At 39.5% G+C, this 22,203-nt stretch overlaps 1 protein-coding gene across 3 annotated transcripts in view; it reads left to right on the top strand.

Moving 5' to 3' along the window:
- The window catches only part of mid2 (midline 2), a 150,645-nt gene extending 135,710 nt beyond the window's left edge, over positions 1-14,935 (top strand). For all 3 annotated transcript variants that reach the window (XM_072437724.1, XM_072437725.1, XM_072437723.1), the window contains 2 exons: positions 10,875-11,082; positions 12,453-14,935. In XM_072437724.1, the coding sequence (XP_072293825.1) occupies positions 10,875-11,082; positions 12,453-12,876 (632 nt within the window). In that variant the 3' untranslated portion in view covers positions 12,877-14,935. The remainder of the gene's footprint in view (positions 1-10,874; positions 11,083-12,452) is intronic.
- The last annotated feature ends 7,268 nt before the right edge of the window (positions 14,936-22,203 follow it).

The following is a 22,203-nucleotide window of genomic DNA, read 5'->3' as shown; positions in this document are numbered from 1 at the left end:
CGCACACACACACACGCACACACACACATACACGCACGCACACACATACACACACACACACACACAACATGGCTCCTACTAATTTGTTCTCACTTTTTCTCTTCCATACCAACGTGATTGGCTTTTTGCCTGTGCATGTTTCTCATTCTGCACCTGTCAAAGTGAAGCTGGCAGGTGCAGGAGTGATCGAAGTTCTCCTCAGGCAACATTAGAGCTGTGAACAAACTTGCAGCTCATAGACTGTATATAATCCACTGCATCACTGCATAATGAGCTTAAACACAGCTTGCAGCCTCCTCCTCTATTTCTTTTTGGAGAGTTGCAGCCAGTCAGGATTAACTGTTATTTCTGCTTCTCTGCTGGGTAAGAAATGGCAGGGTAATTTGACAGGAACAGCCTGCAGTGTGTGACGCTGTTGAGAGAGGTACAGACAGGTTTGGCAAAGCAGAAAAATGTGACTAAAATGAATATTTGTCAAGTTTAGCTGAAGTTCACTTTATCGTGACTCAAGCATCAAAATAGATTCAATACATGTTCAATCGTTACAGCTTCAGTTATGGATAAGTTTACAGTTTTGAAAGAGGTTATAAATGATAAATCTTCTAACATCAGGGATATATCTTTTACTGATGCAGCTTTATTTCCTTTTATGGCTTCCAGTTTTCAACAGAGATTTGGGTTTTATTATTCAATTTCCTGCCGAGCTGTTGGTCTGAAAGTTCAGGGAGCCTAAAGTCATATATTTTGCAGTTGGACGTGAGTCTGGAGTGTCCTTAAAGAGGCTTACACCTGTGTGGGTGTAAGAGGACATCTGCTGCTGTGACCCAGAGCATGTTTCAGCCGGTCAGTCGGCCTCTGGGACATGTTACTAATCGGGGAATTAACTGTCTTCTGGAGTTCTTACTAACCACTGTCTCCATGAGATGTGGGGCTGGTTTGTAGCCGGGAGCGTCAACAGATGGAGAGAAAATGACACGGACGACAACTCAACATCTGTCATAAAACTGTCCAGGGTGTGGGCTCTTCCGTCTCCAATTTTAGGAGAATGTATGGGGAAAAGCAAACAGATAGATGTGCTGCTGAGTGAAAGATGCTCTTTAAAGTAGACGTATTGTGCTTTTTCAGGCAGTATTGAACTATAACGTGAGTAGATCATCATTTTATAGTTTGTTCATTGTAAAGTACAGTATCGTCCCATGACTTCCTGTTCAAAACTGTAGAATTGATTAGCCCCGCCTCTTCATAGTTATTTCAATGTAACAAGCACATTTTTATTAGAAATTCAAAAGTGTATTATGGTCTACTCTAACATGCCTCTGCTCACTTCAATTTCAGATTTTAGATCAATTTGATGTCTATATTAAGTGCCATTGATATTAGGCACATCAAAAACTCAATACACTAAAGATTCGAATTGTAAAAACTAATGTAAATTCAACACAACACACAAATATGACCTCTGTAAAACAATGTGAATAAGAAACCACATTGTATTGTCAAATGGGACAAATAGGAAAATATCATCATTGTGATGTTGAAATTGTATGGAGTTTTGAGGGTGTCTTTATCAAAATGATGTATGACATTTTTGGATATGATATAGACAACTATTGTAAATGAAATATCCTTTATGAACTGAATGTACTACTGTCACTTGAGGCTATGCTCCTGGTTCCCCTCACAGCACAAGAACATGTTTTATGTGGTTGTTTTAACAACTTCAGAGTTGTTGTACTGATAAAACCTTCTACTACCAGTTCTATCCATCCTCTACTTCCAAAATACATTGGTATGCATAGTGCCTTTGTCATTTCTTCTCGTACTATGTTTCGCATTAAAATGGGTCACAATCTGATCACAAATATCTCTGACAGTCTTATTATAGTCCTCTCCTCATAAGCACCATTTCTTCTGCTTCTGCTTCTTTTTGTACTTGGAAGTCGCTCTCTCAGTCTGAGGCTGGAGTGGAGTCTTTAGCTGTCACATTTTTTAAGATGAGAGACTCTGGGGGCTTTTGGCTAAGCTCATCATATTTCAGACAGTGGCTTCAAAAGTAGAAAGCAGCAACAAGAAGTACAGATGCAGCAAAACGCGTAAGTTATAGAAATACAGCAATAAGCCACATTGTGCTGGGTTCGAGAGGCAACGTTATTTCAGTCAATAATTAAGTTGAATGAACGATTACTTCAAATCCTACCAATACCACTGCTGCTAAAACTACCTTTTGCAACCACCACTTAGTTTGTTGCAAATGCAGCTTATTTTTTGTTTTAAAAGAAAGGCCAACGTCTTGAATGTGATGCATTTTTATTGAGATTCTGCACACAGAAGTTGGTTATTCCTTCTCAAACACAAGTTGGTCTCAGGTCAGATTTCTTTGTGGTGCTATTGATGAAGTGGGACATGACAAATATGTTAATTTTTTCGTGGTGAAAACGCTAAAACACATAAAAGCTGCAACTGTGTAATTAGTATTTGGTTATGAGGATACAGATTAAACTTTGGACCAAACAGTGTGTGGTAGAGCCATGAGGGGCCTCTGTACGTTTGTCTGTGCGGTGTCTCTGAGCTGAAAAGGCTGTCATTGGACTTACACTCTTTTACTTTCATATAATTTGTTGCATTTCAGAAAATTAATCTTAAGTGCATGGATTTTAAAAAGAAAGGATCAAACGTGACTGTCCTACTTCACAAATATCCACCCTCTATCCACTAGTTTGCCCTCCATTATGTCCTACCGCTTTCAAAGAAAAATGAACACACTTATTCAGTCGCATGTTTTACTAAAATGGAAAGAGACGTTAAAGTTTCTCAAGACGGTGCATCTTTTTTTTACTGAACACTGACTTAATATCGCTTGCAAAGACACAGCACGAAGAACTGCAAGCCGTGCCAAAAAGCCTCAAGTTAAATTGGATTATATTTAACCTCCCAAGAACTCAATTTGCATTCAATCAGAGCTGACAAAAGTTCACCCAAATGTATGAAGCTGTAAAGTGGTGGATCCTGGTTTAAAATAGGCTTTGTATTTTTCCTCTTTGGTGTTAGAACTTGCTCGTCCCGGTCTAACCCCCATCTGTGTCTCCTTTACCCCTGGCGATGGCACATGAGCTGCTCTTTTGGTGCCCTCTCCTCAGTCTCTGGCCCGAGTCCTTTACCATCTGTACTCTTCCTCCCAAGGGTAAAGTTTCTCTCCTATCAAGATTCACCTACTGAGTTTAAACGTACAGGACTGCGTGGTCAATGCAGCACCGTCCTATGGTTAGGAGGGTGGATTAAAAAAACACTACTCATTTAAGTTATTTTTACACATCCTTAATTAGTTCTGCATCACATTCTGCATTAAACCATCATTCCAGCAGTGGCTCAGGTAAACTTGTCAGTCTTGACCTTGGCCAGTATTTTTTCCATATTGTGGTTTACAATAAGCCAAATGTAAAATAGTTAAAGTTTCATATCATATATATTACATACCAGAAGAAAAGCATATGTCTTCTCTTTGCTTGTTGTCTGTTATGAAGCCAACTCATATTACCGTATTTTCCGGACTATAGGTCGCACCGTGGTATAAGTCGCACCAGCCAAAAAATGCATAATAGAGAGGAAAAAAACATATATAAGTCGCACTGGAGTATAAGTCGCACCAGCCAAAAAATGCATAATAGAGAGGAAAAAAACATATATAAGTCGCACTGGAGTATAAGTCGCACCAGCCAAAAAATGCATAATAGAGAAGAAAAAAACATATATAAGTTAATGCGGTTGCAACTGTGAAAATAACAAATAATATCACATATAAGTCGCTCCGGAGTATATAAGTATAAATATAAGTATAAGTTGCACCCCGGCCAAAACTATGAAAAAAGGTGCGAAAATACGGTATTTGGTTAAATGTTGCCTTCTTCATTAAAGGCCAGTAATGGTTCCAGCGTACATTGCCTACATGGTTCTATTTTGGCATCACTACATCTTTTAAAGTAAGGTCATGTTTCTAGACTTTGGAAGGAAGCTCTCTGTGGCTTTTTGGGTCAATTTAAGCTCACACTGCAGTGAAAGTGGACCAAAGTGAACATTTACACTCTAGTACAGCGACGCCACAGCCAACATGTGAAGTAACTTGTATGAATTAAGAATGACACAGAAAGCTGCCTCTGACCCTTTTACCTGCTTTGACCAACTGAGTAAAATCATGACCGGGTTTTACTGTGGCACGCTACAAAGAGGTGGGAGATCCGAGTGGATAAAAAGTGTCACGCGGAGAGTGCAAAAGGCAGAGTGTTGAATGAAAAGGAGACACAGAATAGCTCTTTGCAGGGTGAGTGTGTGCAGACAAGGCCTCCATACAGAGCTTTTATCCATTAATACAATACTGTCCAGAGAGCACTCACAAGTACACAAACCCACACTGGGACTTTTTATTTTGGAAGAAAGGCCTTGCTGGTACAGTGCACAACAGTAATGGACATTATAACAAAGGATAATAGTACTTTTTACTTGTTCAGGCAAAGTTATCAGATTTATTTTTCCTCAAAGTGGTAATATTAGTAGTTTTGCATTTCCGGGCCCCATTAAATGATAAAAGCAGCAATGGTTTCAGATTAGAGGTGGGTAATATATATAAAATTAGATGATATCATGAATGTTGGATTGGAGAAATACAACATTTCAATAGCGTATATTGTTTATAGTAACGGATGCTACAAAAAGGGCTGAAAAAAGTTGTGTAAACTATCAAATAAGGTGATATTTGTGCAAGTTTGTGATACGGAGGAAATGTTTGCTACTTATTTGCTGTTATCCATCTTATTTTTGATCTTATTCGATTCATTGAGCCTATTCTTTTGTTGCCATGTCTTTAATAGCTGATGTATTATATTTAGTGGTGTGTTCATGAACTCTGCACAGTTCAGTTCAGTTCACGGTCTGATTAGATTAAACCCAGGTTATAGATAGTCCAGTCTTATCCTTAGTTTAATTTCCGTGTTCACTGAATCTTGTTTTCCCAAGAGTTATTAAATGTAATATTATATGGAGATAAATCATAATAAATCCAACCATTATTAAAATATAATCTTTTGCATTATGCTGCAGAATACATTTGCAGAACATCCATCAGACCATATCTTAGAAAGTGTCATTTGGCCCATTCATTTAGTGTCTGGTTTTGACTGTTGGGTCAATGGGTCGGCTGCATGTTCTATTTCAGCATCAAAACATTACAGGTTGAAGAAGTTTAAGTTTATGTTACCTGACTCAATGTGCATAAGCAACAAGAGGAAGTATTCATTCAGGTAACGCAAGAGTGACATCATAAATTAGCTACTCAAAAGCTGTGGTTTAAGTGAGTAATAGTGAGAGAGGTTTACAGTTTCTGAGCAGATCAAGAGTTCACTCTGGAACTGTAAGACTCAGATGTTCAGATGATCGCAGTGATATTAGTCAGAATGTGTTTAAGGGAAGAGGGCTGCAAACTATTTGGAAATCAGTTCTTTCACTGGGAACCATTGGAGACAGTTTAAGGCAGTTTAAAACATGGTCATATATTTGATTTTTTTTTGTTAAAATTGTTGTGGTCGAGTTTTGTATCAGTTTGTATCAAGTTTGTTGAGGTGAAGCAAAGTGAGTTTTCTAATATTATTCCTTCTGTTTGATATCATAACCTAATGTTAGTATTAAAATGAATTGAAATATTTTATTGCTTTTTCAAGTTGTTTTTAAGCTGACATCGGATGTGGACCAGAATTTTGCTTTTGGACGGATCAGAAAATCACACTCTCTCTACAAACTTCCTCAACACAAAACTTTATTGGCTGATTTGCGTTACATGCAAAAACATTGTTTGAGAGTTGCAACTTCTGTCTTCTTTCTTATTTAGTCAGACAGGGTCAAGAAATGATCATGGGCCAGTTGAGGCTCATAGAAGGCTGACTGTGGTCTTGTGTTTCCTCTGCATTTAGGCATCTTAATTCATTTCCTCATTAGGCTCTTCTTTCAGTGAATATGAGTCAGAGTGTAATTAAACACATGTTTCAGTTTAACATGCAAAGAACTCGTGCCTGCTCCTCCCCTTCTGCTCTGCTCCTCCCCTTCTGCTCTGCTCCTCCCCGTCTGCTCTGCTCCTCCCCGTCTGCTCTGCTCCTCCACATCTGCTCTGCTCCTCCACGTCTGCTCTGCTCCTCCAAGTCTGCTCTGCTCCTCCACGTCTGCTCTGCTCCTCCCCGTCTGCTCTGCTCCTCCCCGTCTGCTCCTCCATATCTGCTCTGCTCCTCCCCGTCTGCTCTGCTCCTCCACATCTGCTCTGCTCCTCCACGTCTGCTCTGCTCCTCCAAGTCTGCTCTGCTCCTCCACGTCTGCTCTGCTCCTCCCCGTCTGCTCTGCTCCTCCCCGTCTGCTCTGCTCCTCCCCGTCTGCTCCTCCATATCTGCTCTGCTCCTCCCCGTCTGCTCTGCTCCTCCACATCTGCTCTGCTCCTCCACGTCTGCTCTGCTCCTCCAAGTCTGCTCTGCTCCTCCCCGTCTGCTCTGCTCCTCCACATCTGCTCTGCTCCTCCACGTCTGCTCTGCTCCTCCCCGTCTGCTCTGCTCCTCCCCGTCTGCTCCTCCATATCTGCTCTGCTCCTCCACGTCTGCTCTGCTCCTCCAAGTCTGCTCTGCTCCTCCCCTTCTGCTCTGCTCCTCCCCTTCTGCTCAGCTCCTCCCCTTCTGCTCAGCTCCTCCCTGCCCTGAGCTCCTGAGGGGCGAGCGGTGCTGAAGGAGCAAGTGAGGAAGGGAGAGAAGGAGAGTGGATGCCAAGGAAAGGCGCAGACTCTCAGTTCATTTTAAATGAGTCAGAAACCATTTGTTAAAGCTCGCACTCACTAACGGAGTTAGTTTTGGCTCATCCATGAACTTATGTTGGGGATGCGTTATTAAGTATGCCTTGTCTTTAATCTAAACTAAAAATGATATCTAAAAAATATTTTGTTGCCATGAGGAGACTGACTAAAGTGTTGTTTGGGAGCTCATTATTGCCTGTAATCGTGACATGAGCAAACGTCTCATCCTCTGCACGTGTTCTCAGACTTTAGTTCCTGCTGGAGGAGGATGAATCTAGTCCAGAAGTCTCTTACAGTATCATCATGCTCCAGGAGGACATGCTGCTCTTTACCGTCTGCTAAAGGAGCCTGTGATAATATTTACCCAGCATGCATCTGTGATGACAGGCCTCAAGCTGCACAGCCCCTAAAGTAAACAGTAGGAGGTAGAGCGATGATGATGATGATGATGATGATGATGATGATGAAGATGATGATGATGATGATGATGATGATGATGATGATGATGATGATGATGATGATGCTGTGGAAGCGACATGAGAGTGACATGACAGAAAAGAAAGTGATGTGAAATGTGGATGGACGTTTGTGAAAATAAATACAGAAACAACTCTGACCCGGACACTCACATTAAAGCATAAAACATTTTTCATTTCAGATAAAAAATTGAAAAAGTTTCACTCAGACCAACTGAATTATAGCTCCTTAGACGTGATATGAGAGAAGGACCCATAGAAACATGAGAAACCAATGCCTGAATGCAACCATACCCAGTCATGAAGATACTCATACTGACTTATGTTATATTATGGTTACATTTACTGCATTGTGCTTGTTTGAACCTTTTTCTCTTCCAAAAAGTAACAATTAAAATAGAGTTCTTTCATGACACTTGTCTCAGGTTAATTCACACTGCAATGTTGGTTAATAATAGTGCAGTTTTTATTTTTCTATACATTTATCTGGTACCACCTGAAGTGTAGATCAGTCTGTCATTTTGGAAAGAACTGCCAGATCAATGTATCATTCCTTGACATGCCAACATGACGTAAGATGTAATGTGATTAGATTTGCATCAGTCATTGCCCCACAGCCCCGCTCTAAAGTCATGGCTTGTTTGGGAGCTGCAGGCGGCCAAGAATGTCAGAGCAGGTAAAAGTTGTGTGGAATTGCCCTCAGTGTTTTTACAAGACTGATTTCCTTTTTGCTGTAATGGTTTATTCATGCAGGAAATGTATTCCCCAGTTAAACAAAGTAACAAAAGAAAAATACTTGGTCTGAAATGATTGTGTGGAAGTAAAGTTGATTCTAGTGGAACACAATGAAATGAGGTAAATGGTTTTGCTGTTCACTAAATGTTTTCGATGTGCTTTTTTTAATTTGGTGAGTGAAGACATTTGTAGAATTCTAATAACTTTAACAAAAGACAAATGATTTCTAGATTGTATAAAGAAGGAAACAGTAGAGTTTTAAGGATTAGAATAACCTGAATGTTACTAGTGGGTTTAGGTTGTTAGCTGATAGTTTAATATATATATAAACATTTATTTTGTCTCTTGGGTCAAATAATGCAACAGGTTTGTATTTTATATCTCAGCACTATATCTATTTACTGCTATGCAATTTGGCCTTATTGCATAAAAATTGCTACAGCATTAATTATCTAGTGTATGTTTTGTTAAATTAGAGTGTGTGGAGAATGGATCTGATTGGCACTAATGAATACCTCTGTTTAATGATGTGTTGTTTGGATGAATGGCATACACACACCAGTGTGGCTGCCATTCTGGGACTGATTCAAAGTAACAGCATATTCTTTTCAGCCGAGTCCAAATCTCCCACTGTTGTAGGTAAAAAGGCATCGCCAAGGCCTGACCCAACACACTCCTGTCTTATTTCTATTGAATCACCTGCAGAATGTTATGTGGTTTTGCTTTAACTACAATATTTGAGGTCAATGAGAAATCCGGGTCACACAGTGGCAGTTCCAGATGTCACGCTTCAACAGCCCAGTCAAGCAGCCTTCAGTCTTTCCTTCCTTCATGTGAATCAAAATAGAAATATGACAAATAAAAAGAAATAGATTTTTATTTTTTCATATTTATTCATATTTAATTCTCTTATTTCTCCTTCACGTTAGAGACCGAGTGGTGAAGACCCTCTGCACCAAGGGATACATGTTGGCAAGTGTTGGCCCCTCAATTCAGGTCACATTTCATAGTTATCTCCCAAAATCTGTCGTCATCTCAGCCATTGTCCAGAGGAAGGTCAGAGGAAGGTCATCCGTGTGCAATGGGAACAGGAACAAGAATTATGTCAAGGAGAAGTTACATTTATTTGTGTGAATAACTGGCACAGTTCACATCTTAGAGTAGTTTAATGGACTTGAATACCAACTAACAACTTACTGTAAATGACTAGTTTGTGTTTAGATGAACTGTAGCTAACATTTTCAAATCGCTGACTTTGGCTGTGGTGAACTTCTCATGCATGACCTTGTTTCGAATCTTACTGGCATTAGTTCATAACATTTGCACTCTCCTTTGGCTGTTTAAATGTGTTTATGTGATGTCCTCGGCCTCACGTGCAGCCCTGGATCCCAGCCCACTGTCCCCAGAGTCAGCCTCAAAAGCCATGACAGAGCGGCAGTGTTTGGAAATGGCTGCGCTGGCAGCGATAAGCAGTTCAAAGAAGAGAGCGCATTAATGTAATTGGCTGCCAGCAGCACATTGGTCTGGACGTCTCATATCCACATGCGTTAACACACACTCCCCACATGGATTATTGGAGGAGAGAGAGTCACATGAGAAGCAATGATGAAGGTGAAGGATAGATAGAAGAGAGGGGGAGCCGGCCCTCATTGTGTCATTAAGCCGTGGGAGTCTGAAGGAGGAGTTGAGGGGTGTCATAGTTAAATGTCAGAGCTGAAAGGAGACAGGGACCCAGGCATGATCCCGCTCTCTTTCTGTCTGTTTCTCTCTTTCTCAGCTCTTATTTTGGTATCAATTTATGTTTCTCCCTCACTTTCGCAGGCCTTTTCTCGTAGATTACTGCTGTCACTGTTACCTGAATTGAAAAGTCAAAAGTACAAATTGCTGCGAATGGACCACTCTGACCTGCCACGGAGCAAGTGAAGGCTGTGTCTTTCAGTTCATTTCCCATCCGTGTGTTGGCGGCTCAGAGGAGAGAGCCGGGTGGTGTCCGCTGCTGTTAGGAAGTCTTTTTTACCAAAGGCAGCCCACAGCTTTGAAGTGCAGACACTCGCCCTTGTATTTAAAACACTCTCCTCTGTCTCTCCCTGTGAGTTCTCAGCCAGCACTTCTCACCAGACTTTATTTGCTCTTATTGCTGTAAAGTGCTGGAAAAATCTATTTTATGTCTCCTTGTTTCTTATTCAGTCTTACAGACAACTTTATCCAGGATTACAAATTTAGAAAGTACAGTTTCTATAACTCCAATATAGAAAGTCAATATTTGTCTTGTCAGCCTTTTCACTAGAGTAGATTATCTGACTCACGAGTCTAATAGTAAAATAAGAACTTTGGGTCTCAGATGTAAGTAAGTAAGTTTGTATAGCATCTTTCACAGACAGAAGTCACAAAGAGCTTCACAAAAACACAGAATAAAATAAGAAAAACACAAAAAACTTACAGTGAGCAACACATATACACACAGTTAAATCAGTCTCTAAAACAACTGTAAGCAACAACAGAGTCCAGTGACCGTAGGGAGAGCGGAAGATCATTCCAGAGTCTGGACTCAACGGCCTGGAAGGATCGGTCTCCTCTGGTCTGAAAACGAGTGCGAGGAACCAACAGCAGTTTCTGATCCAAAGACCTCAGTGAGCGAGGGGGAGTGTGAGGTGTGATCAGATCAACAATGTACAGAGGGACCTGACCATGACAGGCTCTGAATGTCATTTGAATCACTTAATTTCCAATACAAAAAAGCAGTTTGCCAAAGTGCTGTACATACAATTAAAAATATATATATATTATCAACTGTTATGGATGTTCATTTGAGACATGATCTGATTATATATTGTGTGTTTCCTCCTCAGGTCAGCCTTTTAAATTGGACCCAAAGACGGCTCATAAGAAGCTGCGCTTGTCCAACGACTGTCTAACCATGGAAAAGGACGAGAGCTCTCTGAAGAAGAGCCACACCCCCGAGCGCTTCAGTGGAACAGGCTCCTACGGCTCCGCGGGCAACGTCTTCATCGACAGCGGGTGCCATTACTGGGAGGTTCTGTTGGGAGCATCCACATGGTACGAACAGCTCCACCATTATCTTACAATCTCAGAAACCTGAAACTCTTGTGATTATTTATAACCAATGACACAGTTTTTCGTTGAATTCCTTCTAATATTCAATTGCAACACAAAAAGCACTTGTTGTATCATTAGTTTAAGAATAATAGTTTCTTATTTTTTCCTGAATATGAATTACAATAGAACCATTAAAATTACTTTAATACTATTATTAACTTTCTGGAGGTGGAAAATAACCTGCATGATTCCATGGAAATAGAAAGTTAAACTCCGGAACATTCTTCATGGAGATAGATCTGCCAGTGGCATATTATAGTTAAAGGAACAACAGCAAAAGGAGGCTACACCAAGTAAGAGTCCATTTTGTGGTGATACAAGCAGCATGTTTTTAATTTAGTCTAATTTTTGGCTAAAAAGTTACACAGTGCAACTTTAAAGCAGAACTAAGTAACTTTGGCAATAGAGCCCCCCTGAGCTCTTGAAAATACACCAAAAGAGTTTTTTATTGAAAAGTCAAAGAGAAACACATGTCTTCGGGTTGGGACCATGTTGCAAAGTTGGTTTCCGCCCAGTAACGACAGGTGAAGAAGCCCAAAAAATACATATTTAACCGTCACAGGGACTTACATTTAATAAGGTAAACACTTGACTTAGTTTTACTCCATAAGTGTCAGTGCAGAATTGACAAACCCAGAGCTTCTCAAAGTGTGGGGCATGTCCATTTTGGGGGAGCGCGAGAAGTGGGAGCTGAGAGGAAGACTCATTCCAGAGCAATATTGTTTCTGTTCAGGCTTCCTGCATAAATAAAGCAAAGTGCCAAATTCTGAGACAGCTACACTTGTATTAAAAATGTGTTTATATAATTAAAAGAGTAGGCTACTGTTATATTTTAGCGTTTGTTTGATCATTATTATTTTTATATCTATTTCAGTTATAATCAATATAATATCTCGAGGCTGTGGGGGACATGGATAACTTCTCTATCCTCTAAGGGGGTTCACCACGCACTGGATTAACCAAAAGAGTGTCAAATACTGTATAGATTTAGTAACATTGGCAATAAACAGTGCTGTAACATTTTTTGAAAGTAGCTTTTATAATTTATAAGATGTTTTTGCAAATGTGTTTGAACTATTTTTGGGAGTTGAAATCTAGGCCATTATGCAAAACTCAGACATCACAGTGTATAGTCTTAGCCTAATTACGTTCGCTTCACTAATTGGCTGTGTGAAAAGTGCAGCCCTTGATGCCGTTGCTTCCTCGCAGGCCTGTTGCCGTCTCGTGTGTCCCCAGCATGACGTTCCCTGACACTAAAGACTTTGGTTTCAACATCACCAGTTCATTTTCCCGACGTTCTCTCCCCGCAGGTATGCCATCGGCGTCGCCTACAAATCAGCCCCGAAAAACGAGTGGAGCGGCAAGAACTCGTCGTCGTGGGTGTTCTCGCGCTGCAACAACAACTTCATGGTGCGGCACGACGGAAAGGAAATGCTGGTGGAGGCGAGCCTGCAGCTGCGGAGGCTGGGCGTGCTCCTGGACTACGACAACAACTCGCTGTCTTTCTACGACGCCATGAGCTCGCAGCACATACACACCTTCGAGATCTCCTTCCTTCTGCCGGTCGTGCCCACCTTCATGATTTGGAACAAGTCGGTCATGATCCTCTCAGGACTCCCTGTGCCAGATTTTGTGGAGGGCACCTCTTTGGACCACCAGGAGCAGCAGCAGCAGCAGATGGGGCTGTGCCGGCAGGAGTCGCCCTACTTGACCGGGATGAAGAATTGTCACTGAGAGAAAGTCCAGTGGTCATCTGGAAAAGGGCACCCGGCTAGAGGTCAGAGGTTAAGAGCAAAAGAGACTGCGCTCTCACTCAGCGATGTGGACACAAACGGGAGGAAAGAAGTGTTGGCAGTGCACACCACTATTCTGTTTGGTTTAGGTCAAGTTCATGAGTGACATAGATGGTTTTATGACCTTGTGTGGTCTTCCTGTTATTTTAGACTTAGACTTTATCTAAGTTTGATTTTATTTAGAGCTTTCTTCAGCCATAGACAACAAGTCCAAATAACACTAATTACATACAAGATGTATGTTTATTTCAGTTTACCAGTTAATTGTGGACGTGCCTTCATACAGTCCACAGTTGGATACTGGACCTTTTGCCTACACCGCGCTAACTTTTTGGACACTTTGTTTTTACTTTGCTTTACGCCGGTATCAGTGACCATGTCTAGCTGTCTGTCCTTTGATGATCTTCCTCCCAAATTTGATCCCATTTGTAATGGTTTGTACTGAACTTCCAAGTTTAAGGGAGCTGAAAGTTGCTCCATGATAATGGGACATTTGCATCATGTGACTACTCAACTGTATAATAAGACGTTTATTGAATAAGAAGGTAAAAATGTGTTATTTAAGACAAAATTACCTAGGTTTACCTTTATTATTAATCACAACAATATTTGTGATGCACTTTTACAAACACGTTGAGCCCTTGAAGAGGTGTGGTTTGAATGAACTAGGGCTACTGGCACGGCTGCTCATTGTGTTCAGCCACAACTTGAATAAATCTGAATTATGGTTAGTTATAGCCATAATAAAGTCTATTGCAATAAAAGTATTTTCTTTTGATTTTAAAAAGGGATATGATGTTCTGAATCTTGATTAGAAAAATAACTTTTTATTTGGAAAGGGTTGTCACTAACTGTATGTCACTGTGTCATGGCATGATGGTGTTTCCCTCTGTGCTTCGTCTTTGCACAGACATTTGATTTGCTTGTCTTAGTAAATGCATGCTACATTTTATGATCCCTTTTGCAGATCATTTGTCTATGTTCAGACTGGAACATATCATTTAGATTGTGTTCATGCATTCTTTTAGATCAACTGAGCTTGTTTCATCGTGATATTCAGGTAATTATCTGACAAAGACAATCAAATGTTTAAGGTTTTAGTGCAAATATTTAGCAAGTATTAAGCTGTGAAAATACACTGGAATTTGTGCTAAAACATTTCAGAAATTATTCAAAGTTTTCTCAAATGTTTGGCAGCATCTTTACTTTGTCTTGCAGTGTCTTTATTCTGAAAACTGGGGCAGTGCTATTTTGACAGGATAACCTAGGGTCATAAGTAACAGAAAAATATAATAGATTTTCTTTTTTTCTGTCAGAAAAATTTGTAAATTCTAACTGGCATCCAGATATTCTGCCATCTTGTTAAATAACATCGGTCAGAGAGGCTCCAATGGCAGCGTGTTGATTTGCAACGTGGACTGACAAGCTCAACTCATCTGTGCAGGCTACTGGGCTGGGTCACTGCATGATTTTATGACCTTGCTGCAGATTCAGGACTTTTTCACCATCCTTAGAGAAGGTTATCTACAGACAATGTCTTTTGTTCCTTTTTTCTTAAAGATATAATTTGAGACATCTAGAACATCCAGTCTTCATGACCACATTCATTCATATCAGATCCTTTGCCGTGCTTTTCTCTGTCTCATCTCAAATATTTACAGTGAATGAACTTCAGTAGGTTCCCACTCCTTGTAGTGCAGTGTAAACCCTAGAGACAATGCAATAGGTTTTTTGTCTTTTAGTTTGGTGTAACTGGGGAGATGTTTTGTTTTTTGACAAAGAGAAAAGCGCCTCTTCTTCTGCCGTTTGGACCTTGACATACAGCACAAAAGAGCAGCTTTGCTGTGAGGCAAGGCTTATTGTTTCCATATATTAAAAAAGAGAATTTAAGCCAGAGAAGGATGTAAATTGTGAGGGGGAAATATATATTATATAAAATTATATATAAATGAAACAATGTTATTTATGTGAAGTCCAATTAAAAGTCTGATCAAAACGTATCTGAAGTGGGTGATTTTGTTCGTCTGTTCATGGTGTGTTTTAGACCTTACTTTACCTTAAGTGATCATAGCTAAACAACAAAAAATAAATTGTACTTTGCCTATTATGCATAACAATACAAGCTTATAACAATTTGCATTGTTTTATCTTTCTTGCAAAAAACCCCTCAGTAGCAACACAATGATTCTTTCTTCATTTTTTCTTTAATGCTGCTGCTCTACCATAATATTTCATGATCTCCTATGGTTTTCCTTTGTGAAAAGCGAGTGTGTAGCAGAGAGAGGCTGCCGGGCTGGCACGGACACTGCGAGCTCTTGCCCCTCAGCTCTCATCTGTCACTAAAGTACAAACGCCTCATTACCAGGACCCTAGCCACAAGCATCACACACACACAAAGCCCTGAAGCTATCTACAATATGCTCATTCTTCTATTCAGAGTGGCTAGTATAAATTTGAATATATTTGACCATGCACACTGAAAATGGGCTAAGACAAACAAGAGGAATGCCAGGTTTAGGGGGAACATTGGACATTTGGCTGCGATGACCCTGTGTGTGCGCTGTAATATCCTAAAGTAATAGAACAATGATAGCAGCCTCAAGGAGCGGGCTGTGCACCTGAGCCATCGCACAGAAGAGATGAACTACCCCCAGAGGGATCAATATGGTCCCAGTAAAATACAACACACAGTTGACCTTGAGTAGTTATGGCTGACCCTGTAAAAAGAGGAACTAGACTGCGAGACTGTTTGGAATATGAGTGTTTTGTTGAGGGCAAAAATGCAATGTTGTTGTTACATTAATGTTGCACACGTCTTGTAGATTTAAGTCATGGTGTTTTATGAAAAGGCAGAATGTATAAAAATGTCTGGCTCAGGCTCTGCTCTGCTCTGTGGCTCTGTTTGGTTCATGTGCTTTTATCCTGGTTTAGTTTTCATGTAATCCAGCTTCAGTTTAGATTTCAGTTCCAGTTTATGTGTGAATGCAGAATTTTCAAATTAAATATGTTCAACTTGATTTTATAGTGTTTGTTTGTTTGTTTGTTTGTTTGTTTGTTTGCTTGTTTGTTTCCAGAGTCAGTGCCAGTCATTAAATAAGTCTTTACACCAATTGTCTATATAAAGAAAAGCAGTTTACAGTCCTTTCAATTCATTAAATGTATGCATTTAGTTGATAACTATGGACTTGGTGAAATCTTCATGTCAAACATGAAAGACAGGATGGAACTATTTTTGTTTGGCTGATTTGCGACTTTTTACTTTTCCACAAAAAATCTGTAAATCATTTGTTAATTTCTTATCATTTTGGGGGGATGGATGAAATAACAACAGCCAATCGTGGTATATGTAATTCTTTTGAATCGTTTCAGCTTAAGCGGTCTTTATGCGGTTTACATGATGTTTGACTTCCACAAACTGCCTACAGTACATTCACTTCAAGAGCTAATAAACACTCATTCCACACAAGCGCAATCACCTGCCAACATGGTGTGTAGGGACCTTACCAAAAGAGCAAGCCAGAAATCCAAAAGTGTGATCCCACCTCAGCGAGTCACCAGACAGTGGGGCAGAAATGCAAGAGGACCGACGCCACAACGATTTGTAAAACAAGCCCCCGATAACTGTTAAATGTGACGGACTCACTTGCTTTGTCGCACCTTGAATACTGTTTGGCAGAAGTTGGATTGGATGGTCGTCTTTCCTCTCTTGGGAGATGATCGTTTGCTCAAATACATCAATCTTACCGTTCTGAGGATTATAGTAATAGAAGAATAGAATAGAATATCAAGGGAAAGATTCAGAATCTTTGGATCATTTAAGACTTTTTTTCTATTTTAGGTGTAATATTTTAGCTAGTCCATTACGACATATGGTCTATTTATTACTTTGTTTAATTGAATAGTGTATGTGATCATATGTATCATGGCAGTTTGTCAAGAAGAAATACAAAAAATAAAAGCTGAAAATTATAGGAAGAAGAGCTGAATCCCAATCTGCCAATCAAATGCAGGAACAATTTTGAACAATCATTTATCAAAATAAAGATGTTTTCTGCTAATATTATTTGTCAAATCATAGCTATTATGTCATTTCTATACTGTACATTTTGGCCCTTGATTACAATATGGTTGCTAGGTAACTGTTGCGGGATTACCTCTACCTATATCTGCTGCTCATGTCCAACCAGGAAGTAACATTATAAACTTCAACAAAATTATTGAACTGGGGAAAAATCAGTTGTTTCAGCAGAATGTGTCGTCTGGCCGTGTCTTTTCAGTCCACAAACAAAGGCCTTGAAAGACTGAATCTACCTTTTCATGATTGTGCTTTTTCACGCTGCTGCCGGCTAGCAATCAAGCTACCAGAGCAGCCCATAATTACACTTCTAATTGTGCAATAATTAGGACTCCCTGTGAAGCTCATTAAGTCATTTGTCACCGAGGCCTCTAATGTGGCTTACAACAACTCCGTAATAAGGCCCAATGAAAAGCTGACGAGATGGGCTGCATTCAGCTTCATCTGCACAGGATTTCTGCTTCTAATTCAAAGTGTTCTGGCCTTATGAACGACTGTTTGGCCACTTAAGCATAAGCATTACACGTCTTAAAAGCAGAGGTATGAAGCACTCAGTTACGTTTACCCAGTTCAGTTTACTTGAGCACATTTTTGAAGAAATTGAAGAAACATTTTATTTGAAGTTTCGGTTCCTCTTCTTGCTGTGAATAAAAGTGACAAAAGCTTCATGTTGGCAATATTAAATGATTTGAACATTTGCACTTCTTACACTTTATCTTCAGAAATGTTTGTGCAATTTTGTCTCTATTCTTCGGAAAGAATCAGTGCAATGTTCAATGTTTTGTGTGTCCAATTACACTATAAATTATAAATGTCATTCTTTTTTTTTTATTAATAGATTCTCGAAGAACCTTTATTACTCTTACTTGAGTAATTATTTGGGTCACTTCTTTGTACTACTTTTACTTCACATTTGAGGTCCATTGTGATGAAGTGGCTTTGACCAGTAAAAATGATTGGACTCTATTGAATAATAACTATACATTTTATCTATACAGCTCTTTTCAAGACACTCAAAGACACTTTTTGTTGAAGGAGTATATAAAACATAGAAGCAAGGACGCAGAGGACAAGTATAAAGCATAGAAGAATATGTTGATAACTATAATATTTATTTTGTGAAAGAAAATTATGAATAGTAATAAGGAAACTACAAATGTGTTCAACAATGGGTTTGTAAATATTGAACCCACTATAGCCAAGGAAATGATTCAACCTTCAGATAAAAATGAATTAGGTTCACAAAATATAATGGATAATGTAAATTTATTCTATATGAGACGTGTGGATTAAAATGAATGAATTAAAATTGTGAGTACTGTACTTTTATACACCGCTTCTGAACAAAAGCCATGAAATTACAAAGAAAATAGAACTTGTCCATATACTGGGCGCACCTGACACCAAATATATGAATGTGGCTGGGACCAACACCAAAAAGAGCTGTATCTTTGGAGTAGCCTGTAATACTCACAGTTACACTCACTTACAATTATAGAACATTAGATTGACAGTTTAGTTCAAATATTATTAGAACTTGTGGAAGACGTGGAAGTTACATTATGACGATTCATGGTAGTATTTAAGTGTAATGACATTTAGAGGTGTAAGAGTTGACATTCATGTGATTTATAAACCTATTTTGGTAAAAGATTGTTGTTAATTGATCATATCTGACTTGTAATGTGTAAGAGCAGTTCACACAAGCTGACGAGCTGTATTCTTGGCATCTAATTTTGGGCTTTAAATAAGTACTTCTGCCTAATCCCTTTTGGTCATTACAATATTTAAAATGTCCTGTAATAAGTCCTGTTTAAGTTTTAAAATGACAAAAAATTGCTGTGCTACTATCACCTCAATTTAGTTGCTTTAGTTGCTTTAGTTGCTTTAGTTGCTTTAGTTGCTTTAGTTGCTTTAGTTGCTTTAGTTGCTTTAGTTGCTTTAGTTGTATGGCACTCAAAAATGACTTAGGGTCAGGAAAGTTCAGCAAAGATCAGGAGATTCATACAGTATGCTTGCAATTAACAAAATCAAATCCAACAACGACAGAAATGAGAATACATTTAGAAAAAACTAAAAATGAGGCAAAGTGAGTAACTAAAAAGAGTACAAAGTGTATGTTCGAGTATACATACCACCTCCTTTCCTCAAACCATTCCCATGTATTTGAGCACTGGCTGTGATCCTGTGATGTTTAGTTGAATTGTGCAGGGTCAGGTACATCACCCAGAGGAGGAGACACATTGCGGTGTCTTATCAGGTGTCAGATTAATGTAATCCTTAACCCTCTTACTCCATCAGCTTCTCAACGCCCAAACAGCCTCAGCGAGCTCCCATATTCAGCATTTTCCTCCTCTACTAATGCAATCACTTTTTTTCATTGCTTAATCTGCAATTTGTAAACTATATGACACCCGAGCACAAAAGTTGGTGGCATTTTAAATAACTGACTATTATAAGACTGTAGACATTTTACTCCAACATGGCCATATTAATAATAAGTAATTATGCAAGAGATAAAATGCTCACAGTGTTTTCAGACAGTATCGTCCCACAGAGAAAGCATAGGGATAATAATAAAGCATTTTATTTATTTTGAACTCGGAAGTGAGGGCTGAAAGCATCGCTCTGATTGGCCGTACTTGGCCGGACCGCCCAAGTTTCACTTCACTGCAATCTAAAAATGTGCCAAAGGGTTTGTGAGAACTAGTCAGACAGACTCGTTTACTACATATTTCTGATTTTGCACTGTGAAAATCAGGTATCCCAGTTTTAAGTTTTTATGCCAGTGACTATGTGCAGTAAATTTTGACGATTTACGGTGAAATTCTAAATAGGATAATGCTACACATCATGGGTTCGAAAAAACATCTTGCTTCTAACTTTGCCTCACACTTAAAGCTCAGCTTATCTCAGGTAGCCTAATTGGTAATTAAATATGTTTAATATAGTAGTATATCGTCAAATCTTAGTATTCTATTTTATATTGATCCCAAGGCTAATAATCTAAAAGTTTATAGTATATATTCTAAAAAACACTCAGGGCACCACAGGTCTATGTCTTTTTTCTTTTCTTTTTTTATGGTATAGCGTAAAACACATACTTTGAAGAAGTACTACTACAGTAGGTGGTGGTAAATGCACCTTTTCAGTTTGAAAAGAAGAAGTAGAACTTGTGCTACTTTTGTATTTACTTGTGTGATGTCACCCAGCAGTTCAATGACCTTAGTGCCAAGTTGCACTGGAAGTTGGAATAAAGATTTTTTTCATTTTTTATCTACAAAATATCTTTACTTTAGTAGCGATCAGTCAACTCACATGAATATCTTAATAAATGGAGGCACACAATCGTCCATTGTTTATCTGCATATTTTTTGGGCATTTTAAGGTGTTTGACTGGATTACTTCCCAACTTGGGAATCAGGGCCCCGAGCAAGGCCGAGGCAATTAATCGCATTTGTCTGTCCATCGCACCGGCTTTGTTCTTTCGGGCCTAATTGTGTGATTGCTATTCCCATCACAGTGAGCCCATCCCCTTCACAAAACCAAAGCACATTTATCATCAACAGCAGCGGGCCATCTGTGGAGGTTTTGGAGGCGTCTGGGTGCACGGATACAAATGCACAGCTGGATGTGAAATGAGTGAAGAGCCGCATCTCCACACCTGCTCCACCTGCTCCACCTGCTCGCAGAGCAACAAAAGCCAAAAACATTCTCCCTTCATCCTCTTCTGCCATGAAAAACATGAATTATTTAAATGTCAGATCAAACTGATACAAAATGAGAAGTGCAGTCAATATGAAATCAAAGATAAAACAATTTTGGAACCGTTTTCTTGCATCAACTCTCAATAGGTTGTGTTCACATTTCCATCAGCCAATAATATTTAATACAAGTAAATGTTTCTTTCAGATATTTCATGTCAAAACCCAATGTAATCAATAGTGAAAAGTGGCTCTTGCCGAGGTTATGACATCATCATGACCTATTACTCCCAACAATCCCCATGGATCATTAAGTAAGGATTAGAGAAAGGGCAGAGTTGTTTAATCCATTTATACTGTGGTCCCACCAACTGTAAAAGCTCATTGGGGAATATAAAACCCTTATTGCTGAGGGGATCAGTTACTGCCCTTTGCTGTGGGGATGGTCAGTGTAGTGATATGGAATGTAGCATTAGAAAGTATTAGTTATCTCACTGACCATGGTTTAAAACAGTGTAAAATACGGCTCCTCGTGGTTTAATCCTTACTTTTCACCCATCTGAGACATGATCAGATTATAGAACCTAAACGCAACCTGTTAACCAAATTCCCAATTGAATAGGTCATGACCTCAAGAGCCACTTTGCATTGCATCGGACTCTGACATAAAATATCTGAAATAAAAATTCACAAATGTTGAACCTGATGATTTCTCTTGGTGACTAGAACTCAATGTATTTTTTTTCACAGTAGACTCATACACAGTTGAAAGTGGTGCCATTATTGAAACCCAAAGTTGTGATTGTTGTCAGTTGAAAAGCCATGATTTTGATATTGCAGGTTTGTGAACCCAATCCCAAACCAAAATGTATCATGCTCAACGTTTGTGGATTTCCATTCTGGATATTTCTTTCAAAAACAGTAAATCTCCCAGAGTTACTCAGGCACTTCAACAAGCATATGACATCATCAAATTCCAGAACCTGAACACCACCTATGAAATGTATTTTCTTTCTTTTTTGTGTGTGGCCCATAGGCTTTAATGACAGGAAACAGTGTGAAATGGGGGATGAGAGAGAAGGGAGGGATCGGAAATCTAGCTCACGACATGTGTGCTGTGCCTTAACCACTCCACCACCGGGCAGCACACTGAAATGCATTTTCATTTGCACGAAATACAGATGAAAGCGACGGGAATGAAGTGAACTGGGAAACAGACATTACCTTTCCGAAGTGAGGATGAGTTGGACCACAGTGAGCAGGGAGCAGAGGCTTGGCGCTCTGCCTGCTGCTTGATGGAGGAGAGCAATGAACTCTGGGAAATGAGGATGTAAGCAGGCCGTAGATCACCGCAGCCCCCTGGCTCAGTGTCTGACAGCCATTGTCTCTCTCTGTGGCAGCAGAGTCACTGTATTACAGACACAGACAGCACATGATCATCACAACTCAGCCAATCAATGAAGATGTCCAAAATACTGTGCATTTGCAT

Source organism: Eucyclogobius newberryi, unplaced genomic scaffold (assembly GCF_026437365.1).
Source record: "Eucyclogobius newberryi isolate DKJ021-1_F unplaced genomic scaffold, fEucNew1.0.hap1 SCAF_11, whole genome shotgun sequence".
Taxonomy (NCBI): domain Eukaryota; kingdom Metazoa; phylum Chordata; class Actinopteri; order Gobiiformes; family Gobiidae; genus Eucyclogobius; species Eucyclogobius newberryi.
Note: the sequence above shows the minus strand (reverse complement) of the source record. Positions and strands in the feature narration are given on the sequence as shown.